The sequence below is a fragment of the Silurus aristotelis genome, assembly GCF_946808225.1.
Source record: "Silurus aristotelis genome assembly, chromosome: 19".
NCBI classification, from domain to species: Eukaryota; Metazoa; Chordata; class Actinopteri; order Siluriformes; family Siluridae; genus Silurus; species Silurus aristotelis.
The window spans coordinates 9040848-9052607 of NC_139592.1; the positions used below are offsets into that span (position 1 = coordinate 9040848).

The 11760-nt window shown below is 35.5% G+C and overlaps 1 protein-coding gene across 4 annotated transcripts; it reads right to left on the bottom strand.

Moving 5' to 3' along the window:
* Positions 1 to 3267: 3267 nt before the first annotated feature.
* LOC310741707 (delta-type opioid receptor) lies at positions 3268 to 10824 on the bottom strand. 4 transcript variants are annotated; one of them, XM_083569905.1, is made up of 4 exons: positions 10546 to 10824; positions 9012 to 9237; positions 5744 to 6099; positions 3268 to 5286 (listed from the first exon to the last, which is right to left on the bottom strand). In XM_083569905.1, exons 1-4 carry the CDS (start codon positions 10583 to 10585, stop codon positions 4739 to 4741), a joined length of 1170 nt encoding a protein of 389 aa, XP_083426031.1. In that variant the 5' UTR covers positions 10586 to 10824; the 3' UTR covers positions 3268 to 4738. The 4 variants fall into 4 exon arrangements, with proteins under 4 accessions (XP_083426031.1, XP_083426032.1, XP_083426030.1 ...); XM_083569906.1 differs by lacking the exon at positions 10546 to 10824 and adding an exon at positions 9659 to 9787; XM_083569904.1 differs by lacking the exon at positions 10546 to 10824 and adding an exon at positions 9409 to 9596.
* Positions 10825 to 11760: the final 936 nt, after the last annotated feature.

Here is an 11760-nt window from a genome sequence, read left to right on the forward strand (position 1 = left end):
AGATTCAATGAAACTCTCAATAACAAAAGAAAAATCAGACTAAAAATGTGTTCTCATGCTCTGTGGGTCCAATAAATCACTAAAATATCCCAGTCATTGGTTCTATATATATTTTTTAATGTTGTCTGAAGTGCTTTTTTTTATTTCAATTTAAACACTTTCAGTGCTCGTTTCATAACCAGCCACTAGATGTCTCCTTCTGTCTGTACATACACTGACACCGAGTTGCAATTTGTCCAGGCATGAATGATAAAACTATAAATTGATGCAGGCCAGAGGCTGACAGGTTCCAAATTCAGCACGAAATGAGAATGGCGTGAATATAAATAAGCTATAGTTTACAAGAAGAATCAACAAAGTAGGTGGGTATTATTCACCACTATGTAATATCTGTTTAGTGATAGTCCATGGTGGTCTCATTTCACCAAGCAGAGGAGGTGCTGACAAAATGCGCAGAGTAATTAGAGGGTTACTGTCAGTATTTTTTTGTCTTGCGAAGAACATCTGTCTGGTAGGTGTATTGACAAACTGGGCAATGAGTTTAGAATTGTTTTGTTCCCAATAAACTGGCAAACTGTGTGGTACATAATAAATAATCAGTGTATCACTTTTCTAATAAAAACAATGTAAGGAGTTTCTAGGTCAAGTGCATCATTTTGACTAAATCCTTCAAGTGATCCAGTAACCAAATGTCATTATTTTGCTCTGTGTTTTGCATCCATAATCTGAAAATGCAATCAATACAAATGTGCATAAGTAGAAGCACTCACTTCTAGTATGTGTAAATCCCCACCCCATCTTTTAAATACTAGATATTTTACTGACGTATGCAAATGTAATGAAGGGAAGCTGAAACATGATTATTTCATAAACTTCATAAACAGTTTATTTCATAAACTGTCTCCTACTCAGGGTACCTTTTTTTCTGGCTAAATACAATTTCACTAATTGGCCTTTGTAGATTAGCTGGACCTTAGATATATCAGTCAAGCTGGAAAAAGCTCTCAAGAAATAACAGAGAATTAAGTTTTAATGCATTAAAATATTGCAAATGCAATTCTTACGTCTGCTTCAACAGTGATAAAAATGCTGAAATATTTTTTAGGCTTATTTTCAATGTGCCATCTCTTATAAAAAATGTTTTAAAATACTCCCAAAATAAAAACAGGATTTAAATGAATGTTGTGAAAGTCATTTGAAGTGACAAAATTGATCAGAATAATGTGTACAGTAAAGAGTTAAATTTAATGTTGCTTCTTCAGAAGCTCATTATTTCTGAGTCAGCCTCTATTTAATGAACTCCAGTCCCTTGGCCACAGAAGCTTAACAACTGTCCTTTCCCACAGAACAAAATACTTTCTGCACTGCATTGGATTACATCCAAACACAGTCACAGCCCTGGTCAAAAATAATAAAATTTTGAAACAGCAGTGTGTTCATGCCAAATGTTTCAAAATTCTCAAGTGGACACCAACACAGTCACATTCAATTGTCTAATTGTCTAATGGTGATGAAGGTGAATAAAATATTTAATTGATAATTATATACAGGCAAGTGTCAGATCAAAAGACAAAACTGAAATATTTTTTTCTGTTATGGATTTTGTGTATCCTGAAAGAGGTTTTTCACTTCAAATCACTACAACTGTTCCTAAAACATTTCTATCCTAATGGAAATGGCCTCTTTGTTTCATCCACAGTGCATAAGGGGCCACTAAATAATTTGTTGAGGATGAAAATGATGTGGATCATTTGCTACACCACCACAGTTCAACCCAGTCAAACACTTATGAGGTTTTGAATTTACAATATAATTGTTATATAGCACATCACACCACCATAAGAAAAGAAGAGTATCCTTAGTGTAAGAAAAACAAATATTTAAAATGATGTTTATTATTTTAATATTTGAACCATGTGGATTCTGAAACAGATTCTTGACTTGAATTGTTTCATGGATGTGACAGCTAAGAATATATTTTGATTCCTGGAGCAACTTCAGCACCAACCTGCATGCCATCTGAGCTGCTACAAAGCAGGCTGAGAATAGAAGAGAACACTCTACTTTAGTTTGTCCCTGTAGTTTCTATTGATTTCTTTAGTTTGGTTGATGGCAGTGGGCATTTCTACAGCCCCTGGGTCACTTGCTGTTTTCTTGAGGTTCTTGTGGACATTGCAGTTGTTGTAATTTACAGGAACTAGCATAGAAGAATGTGGGCTTGGTTATAGATATTAAACTGTCATGGTCTGATGAATTGCATTCTCTCTGCAGGTGTATGTGTTGGCTGGTGGGGACTGTTATAACACTTTTGATTAATTCCTTTATATAAAAAAGAAATAGATTAGCTCAGAGTGGAAACAGGACACCGCATAAACAGAGCTTAAATTAAATCTAGCTTTAATAAAATCTAACCTATTAACCTTAATTCTAACGTTAAAACCCATATAAGGAATTTACATAACTGTAGATGAAGCTGGAAAATGGTTAAATTTTCTACCTGATTGGGACATTAAACAGCTTTTATACAAAACAGAGCACATTTCCATAATTGTATTTTGTTTGTAGCACCTCTTACAGCAGCACCAAAATGTATTTCCACGGTGGCTTTGAACATCTCTTTCTTTCCTAATATCTGTTTAGCCTGCTAAATGCTTCTGTTTAATTGATTTATTATCACAACATTTGCATAAATTAGGCTTCCATTATGCAAATCATATGCAAATATAGATAAATTGAAGTATTTCATATATATTTATAAATAAGGAATTAGTGGAATAGGGCATGCATTTGCCTAATTAAATCTTATTCATCTTATTCACATTTCTGTTCATTTTTCATTTCCTGTGCACAAATCAGCATTCATTTCTGCACAACTTTGATAATAATTCAAAGTCAGTATTTTAACTAGAGGGTGTACCTAAAAGCAATGCTGACAAGTACAATACTTCCTGGTTCCTTTGTTGCTGTTTTTTTTTTACTTTTTCATAATGGCTGAATGAAAATATTACCTACTATTATTCAAGATATTGTCTTTGACATATGCACCCATATGGCTAGTATAGATGATTAAGAAACACTTGCTGTTTTTTTTCGTGCCCAGAAAGATAAAATTAGAACAATATTTCTCCATTGCCGCCACCCCCTGCTCACCTTCGCTGTTCCAGAAATAACAATGAAGAAAAAGTCTCCAGAATATGTCCTACTATACCCAGGAAATGTCTTTAAAAAGAATGCAGCATATAAAAAAAACCCAGCACACACAGCTTATCTCATATGCAGACATTTAATACGTATAAACATGTACAGTCTATATACACTGCTTTTTAGACAAATATGATATAAGTAGTTAAATAAGGATATTTTTAGATTGAGATACGTTATTTATTTACAAATGAGATAATTTTTTTTATATATATTTAGAATTAAAGTTTATACTGCAACAAAATAAATCCATGCTGGTAAAAAAGCTGTAAAGAGGTTTGTATTATAATGAGCTACCTGTTTATTATGTTCACCTACAATGTCCCTTCATTTATTGACCATATAGCAGAGGTCCCCCAAGCACAGGGTCGTGACCCTGCCCCAAGCACTGAAGAATTGCCACCGGGTCACAAGAATGGTTTTTGGAAAAAAAAATTAAAGATATAACATTGTATCCAGTTGATATGGAGATGCAATTTAATGTTTTTGATGTAACTGTTAAATAAGTACATGAATTATTGCAATCCACTTTTACCAGTGGTGGACAGAAACAAAGTAAATATAATTTATTTCTGCACTTACAGTAAGTAGCTTTTTCCTCACATATATATCTACTTTACTGTATTATTTCCATTTGGGGAGACTTTTTTTTTGTAGTTGAAAAGAAGGTTTTGGTCCCATGATGATTTTAATAGATATCAACTTATTGTATTAGGGTACTTAGTGATCTCTACTTTAACTCAAGTACATGTTTTGTGTACCACCACTGCCATTCACACACACAAAAGGATTTTTGTTGTAAACGTAACAATACCAACTGTGTTAGCATCCCATGACCTTTATAATATTTAACTATACAATGTAGCTGGTTCAAGTCTAACTTGCATTAAACCTCCCTTTATCTGTGATATATATTTTCATTGGTCTGTGATATTTCAGCTGGATGGACCATGTAGATCATAGTTGACTAATTGTGCATAGCACCAGATCAGTAAGTAATTGTATACAAATTTGTGCTCTTATATACACTGATCAGTCATACCATTATTTCCACGCGCCTAATATTGTATTGGTCCCCCTTTTGCTGCCAAAACAGTCCTGACCCATTGAGCATTCAACTTTCAAAACATCAACTTTATGGACAAAATGTTCACTTGCTCCCTAATATATCCCAAACACTAATAGATGCCATAATGAAGAAATAATCAGTGTTATTCACTCACCAGTCATAATGTTATACTGTCATAATGTTATGCCTGATCAGTGTTTAAACAAAAGAAAGGTCAGTGATTCGAGGTACAAGGCAGGTTCACTTAATAAATGAGCGATTCAGTGATTAAGGTATGAAAAAAGACATAAGCCCTATTGTCCCAAACCATGAGACAGTTTTCTGTTTTATTTAGTCCTATGTCTAACCAACACAGCAAAACAATGCTAGTCAAATTGCAACAGAATTTGCAAATTTTTACAGCACAAGCTCTATCCAGAGTATAATCAATGCTGGGAGGACCTTTAATGTCACGTCCAAGTGCCAGTTCTACTCCTCACACCTGGGAATGGTACGGGCTTCATTAACCACTCCATTTTCTTGTATGAATTCTTGTTCCTCCTTCCTCACTGATTTCCTTTGCTGTGGTTCCAGTTCCACATCTGTGTTGATTTGTACACAGAACTCACGGAAGCAGCGTTTAAAATTTTCATCCAGGAAGGCATAAAGCACAGGGTTAAGACTGCTATTGGCATAACCCAGTGCAATGCAGAAGTGCATTGCTGCTACTGTGGTCTGGCTTCCTCCTAGGTTCACCTTCCCCAAGGTCTGAACCAGAGCGAGAACCTGAACAGGCATCCAACAAAGCACAAATGCAGCCACCACAGCCAGCACCATCTGCGAGATCCTTCGCAAGTTCTTGTCCTTACCACGGGAGCCGGAGAGGAGACGTACACTACGTAGGCGTCGCACCATCAAGCCGTAACAGACGCTAATGATAATCACAGGAATTAAAAAAGAGAAAAGGAACACACAGATGCCGAATACAGGCTCAGAGTAGCTTCGTGGGTCAGGAAGCACCACCATGCATTCTATACCTGAAACAAAAGACGACCAGAAATGTAAAATAGTACCGAGTATTTTCCTTGAATAAATCATCATTTTAAAAGCAATATAACACATTGTAGTATGATGACAGACACTTTAAACAATGGAATGTTTGGCAAACATGTCCAAAGAAATGTGTTATCTTTCTAACGGTTGATGATCTAATGAGTAAAAATTAAATATTGCAAATATAAGCATGTACACTTATACTTTCTCTTACTACAATATCACATTTCCCCCCAAAAAAAACGTAATTAAAAAAGTCCACGGAAACTTCAAACATGTGTTTCAAACCCGAGATTTCAAAAAAGAGAACGACTCAAAATTCCCAGTTCCATTTTAAGAGTAAAAAGAAATGGATGAACACAATGATTGAATGCTTAGTGGACTTCACCATGGGAAGATGAGGCTGAATGAAGGAGACAATTAATGTTTTGTAAGGACTACCATTGGACTCCTCTTCCACTCGGCCCATGATCATCACAGGTACTCCAATGGCAGAAGCCAGTATCCACACTGCCACATTGACCAGCTTGGCTCTTTGGGGCGTACGCACTGCCAGCGAACGCACTGGGTGACAAACAGCAATGTAGCGGTTTATGCTCATAACGGTCAGAGTAAAGATGCTGGTAAACATGTTGTAATAGTCAATGGCCACCACCATCTTGCACAGAGCCAAACCAAAAGGCCAGAAGCCTAGTAGAACATCTGTGCCTTGGAAAGGTAGCGTGGCCAAAACCAGGGCATCAGCCAGTGCCAGGTTAAAGATATAGATGTTGGTAGCTGTCTTCATCTTTGTATACCTGAAAATAAAGTAAAAAGGCATCCAAACTTTTTAATTTACCAACTATCATGACTATGATCACTCATGATACTAATTCCTAAAAAATAAATATTTAAACAATCAGTAAAGGTCAAATGTTCAGTAAATTATTTTATATACAGTAGAAGCTCGATTCTCGCAACCTCGACACTCCCGGCTTCCATAGTTTGCGATTTTTCATTTGGAACCAGACTAAAAGTAACTCGCGGAAAATCTGAGAGTTCGAGAGAAGCTGCAGTGGCTTGAAAGTTCAGGGTAACTTTTCAAAACAGAGTTTGCACTAATAAATTACATAAAAATGTTTGAAAATCTATTTTATTATTGCATTATTCATTTTAAGTAGTAAATAAAACATTTATGACAAGTAATTCACAATTTCTGTTGAGCTTACAGTACAGTACATGTACAATTTCTATTGAAAAATTAACCATCAAAAGGAGAGTCAAAACCTCATGATTTCTTGTTACTTACGAGGAGTCATAGAATGTAACCGCCGCGAGTATCGAGGTTGCACTGTATATATACACATTTTCACGTCAGCCAATCATGATGCATTGTTCAAAATGCAATTTTGTGCAGACTGGTTGATTTGAGTTGTTTAGAATCTGATGATGTTCTGGAAATGTAACGTCCTTCAGTGTCTATAGTTCACATATACTGCAAAACACTGACATGAAGATTACCAAAACTCTAATACTACTTTAATCTGGAGTGAGCAGAAAAGCATCTCAGAATTCACAAGACATTAAAACTTGTGGTAGATGAACTGTGGCTGATGCTACTTTCAGATAAATGTTTAATTTGCTTCATTTTAAAATACAAACTGCAATGCAAATCTAGGCTCTTTATTAAATATATCATTAGCAGATGTTGGAATAAATGTTATTTAATGTTGTTAAAATACAGTGACTTGACACAGAGCAAGTTTTCAGCCTTATTTAAAGAAATGCTCAACAGGCAACACTGGAATTAAAATTGCTTAGTAACAAGCATAGCAACACAAGTATTAAAATAGGCCTTCTTCTTCTCTGTCAGGGCTTTCAGCAGAAACCACCTGTATAGATATGTGATTGTATTCTATGACACACAGTGAAGACTCTAACTTTTTACACTAGACTGCCCTAGCGCTAGCATTTATTTCTATTTTCTGAATTGTAATTATAAAGCAATTATGTGGAAGCATTAGACATGCATGGGATTCTTTCTTAATTATATGTTTTATAAACATAAGGTAAGGAAGATGTGTAGGATTATCAAAAATGTGTGCGAGCCACACTATAGCAAGTAAAATAAGAAAGGAAAAGGACTATGAGAAAAGGTCAAACTTTTGTAAAATAGTTCTTAATGCTCTCTCAGGTGTTGTTTTTTCCCCCCGTCTATTCAATAATCAGTGTAGAAAAGCAAATAAAGCAATTGAGTCTGTATAACAAAAGAGATCACTTTAGTTGGGCATGCTTTTAATATCATATATGGGAATGTGTGTGTCCATTCCAAGTGGGAATATGAAGGTATTTTTTTCATTTGGTTAACCAACTACAAATTTGCAAACAGAATCCAGGCATATTTTTAAAGATTTGGGAAAACCTTTCAGGATTTTTTTATCTTTTTTTTTTTTTTTATGTTTGTAATGTTATGTTTGTGAAATCACATTGCTATTGTCTATTTTGGAGATTTGATGCGTCAACACTCATTTTATTTGTAAGAAAACATGCTTTAGTTTGTGCAAATGCAACATGTACAGCCCTAAGACTTAGACCTAATATACCTAATAAATTCTATTGGAGGGTAGACCTGAAAATCATTTCATTCTGGGCCGAGCACTGTCCTCTGCAATCGCAGGTAATGCTTTTCGTAAAGCTTTTTTTTTTTTGCAATAAATATTTAAAGACAAAGTTTAATTCTGCAAATATTAATGTATTTTCTCATCTAGAAAAAAACAGGATTTCTATGACATGTATCTTCTAAAAGGTGCATTTAGGGTACATTAATGTGAACTTAAAAATGTATTATAGTCCATTTATGTACTTTAAATCATTTCTGAAGTTATAATATTTCCAAATTCTCATGTAAAAGAACCATTTTAAAGAAACTGCAATGAGTTAGTACTGATTCATATACAATAATATTTACTCATTATGCTAATTACAATTACTTAACATGATAGAAACTTTCACTACAATCATATAACGATGCCCAAATAGAAATGTTTAAATATTTAACTCAAAGACATGCCTGTCAATCAGTGATCTACAGACAGGCCCATGCCAATAAATCACTTACTCTGCAGCCTAATCAACATGCAAGATAGCATCCTGAGAGAACCAAAGTTTAACCTTTGGATTTAGGGGCATTGGACATAGAGGACATCAACGATAAGGTTTTCACTTGTTTATCCCCCTCCCCTTTCTTTTATAGATCAGCTTTCCCCCCCTTTATGATTCAAAGCCAAAATGTATCAGGTTTATCTATAGGCTAGTATATCAGCCTCATCTCCTGCTGTGAGTGATGGAAAGCAGAATAATTTAAAAGTATTGATTTTCAAGAGGACATTGTGGTCAATAAGCCTTTGCATGCTGGATATCTTTTCATCACCATTGACCAAATCTATAATCTTAAGAACATCTTAAATTAGTACATCAATACAAGTCATTAGTATACAAATTCTCTTGACCAACTGTGAGTTCATAATAATTGTATTTTTACCATTTAGAAATAAATTTTACATTAAAATGTAAAAAAAAAAAAAAAACTTTCAAAACACACACCCACACACACACACACACACAAACCTCTATCCAATTACTCTCAATTACTCACATGCGCACTCAAATCATCTACCCACTTACTTGGGGACATAATTGTTTGAACTTGAGAACATCAGGACACGCTTACCTGATGATGACATACATGACCAGGCAGTTCCCCACAAGTCCCACCACGCACACGACGCAGTAAAGTGCAACCACAGTGATCTTAACTCCTGCCGGCAAAAGACCATCATATTCATCTAAAGCGCTCATATTTTCGCTCAGAAACGAGTCGTTGAGCAGATGAAGAGCTATTTCATCTTCGACACTGTCCAAACCGGCGGATAAACCCATGATGCACAACTCCAGTACTGTATACACAAACAATGAACAAGTCAGCGAAAAACCAACAAATTAAAATGCGCAAAGAAATCCCAAGTTGCGTTTTACGCGCGCCATGCGTTCTGTTTATGAGAGAGGGAGCAGGGAGGCGCCTCTGCTAATCACCACTGCAGAAAAGAAGGATCTCTACATACATTTACCTACACACATTTTAGTGCCACTTCCCCAAAGACGGAGCAGTGCTGAAGACAGAAAGAGAGAGAGAGAGAGAGAGAGAGAGAGAGAGAGAGAGAGAGAGAGAGAGAGAGAGACGCACGCGCACTCGAACAAAACCGAGTGATGAAATGAAATGACATTTTCGCGAGTATTACCTATAGCAGGCATCACAATTGTATACAATTGCATGAAATCTCTCTCTCTCTCTCTCTCTCTCTCTCTCTCTCTCTCTACCCGCTTTCTCTTTTTTCTTCCACTTTCTTCCCTTTCTCTCTCATTCCCTCTTACTCTCTTTATATATCTTCCTCTTATCCTCCTTCTGTATTTACCCCTTTACTCCCTCTCTCTCTCTCTCTCTCTCTCTCTCGCACACACACACACACGTTGTCTGCAGACACACTATTGAATCCATGCAACCTTAACTAAACCTAAACCAAAGAACCCATGTGGTGCTATAAGACATTCACACAGATTTGAGTGATAAGATGATCATCATACCAAGACTGATAGTGTGACTCTTTCTGCTGTTATTGTCCTGATTATTTCTCTTCTTGTTTATTTTGGCCATATACACTGGTATCTGTGTTTATTCCATTTCTCGATTATGGATGCCACTGTTGGTAACGACTCATTTCTAGACCAGTAAGCCCAGTGACTTAAGGTTTCAAGAGAGATGAACGTTTGCTGTGGAAAAAGGACATTGTTGCCATGGCAATGATCATTGGCAACTAGCTATGCTAACAGAGATGTCATTAAGGTTAAGTCAACTGAGCAGCAAGTGTTTAGCTACTGGAAATGAAAAATCCTTAATCACTATGGTTTAAAGGTTCTTGACAAAAAAATTAGTCAATGCTACTTTGCTTTCCACAGTGTTCAGTTAATTGATGTGTGGGAAATATTGCACTCCTGCAGTGAAAGCATCGGGTTTGATGAGTGCCAAAACACAGATCCTTGCAACTCAATCACTGAACACAGTACACTGTCTGTCTGTCTGTCTGTCTGTCTATCTATCTATCTATCTATCTATCTATCTATCTATCTATCTATCTATCTATCTATCTATCTATCTATCTATCTATCTATCTATCGGCAAATGATTAATCAAACAAACACATACATACCTGAATACATACATAGAGTTGGTCCTGTGTTGTCCTCCATATTTATGATGTTGCATTATCACTGCTAGTATTATTTTACCTAGGTGTACCTTGTATTTACTGTAGGCAATGTTCCATACTATTGTGATAAAAATTCATTGAGTTGGTGAACAGTTGAGCAGATGAATGGTAAATTACTGCATGCTAGAGCTGTTACAAATCTATGCCAAGCATTTTTCCTTTCTGAGCTTGGAATTGGTTAAACAGATAAGTTTAAGGGTTACACATTTGTTTAGCAACTTTTGGCTTTTAGAAATTGACAAAAAAAAAAAAAAAAATTATTATCGTTTTCCAAGAAAATTCAGTGTAGTGAACTCTAGTTCATGACATGACATTATAAAAATAAATAAAAAAATAAAAAAATGGACAAGTAGTAATTAAAGGAATGGTTTGTAGCTTTAGAGCCCTCTGCTGTCTGAAAGGTGAATTTTAATTGCAATGAAACCACTTCGAAGCTTTACACTTCTCACCAGACGACCACACACTGTTCACTGTTGAAACTACACATGCCTCATTAGTTGCCTTTTAAGGAAAAGGTGGTGGCACTAAACAGTTTCATTTCAGCTGGGGACAGCTAATGTCAACAGACATCTGAAATGAAGAAACTGGGAAGAAACACGACATGCATTTGAACATTTTTTTTTAACATATGAAGGGCATTCAAGTCAAACCAGGACTTTTGAGTTTATAAAATAAAAAAACTAATTTCAGGTATTAAACCTGCATTTTCAAAATATATATTATTTATACATTTATCCCAGCGTTAAACTAATGCCTTAAAAGTTAAATATTTTTCAATAAGGCTGAACCATCCGAGGACAGCCTTTTCACCTCGTCACCAATGCTGATGTAGCAGATATCAAGCAGTACCCTCAGGACAGGAGCACGACCACTCACAGGTGGGATGTATAATGGAATTTATTCCCTTTAAAAAAAGAGTAGTATGAGGTAAAATTAGTATAACACACCAGAAGGCATACTTTCTCACTCCCATTAGGAAGTAAGATACATACATAAAGGTACAAATAAAAAATACAAATAAATACAAATAAATGCACATGCTGATTAATATCTAACCATATTGTGATTAAAGGTGCCACTTACACAGAAAACTGGCTAATTACATGGATTATATGTCATAAAACATATTAATCAAACTTTTGCATAATTTATACT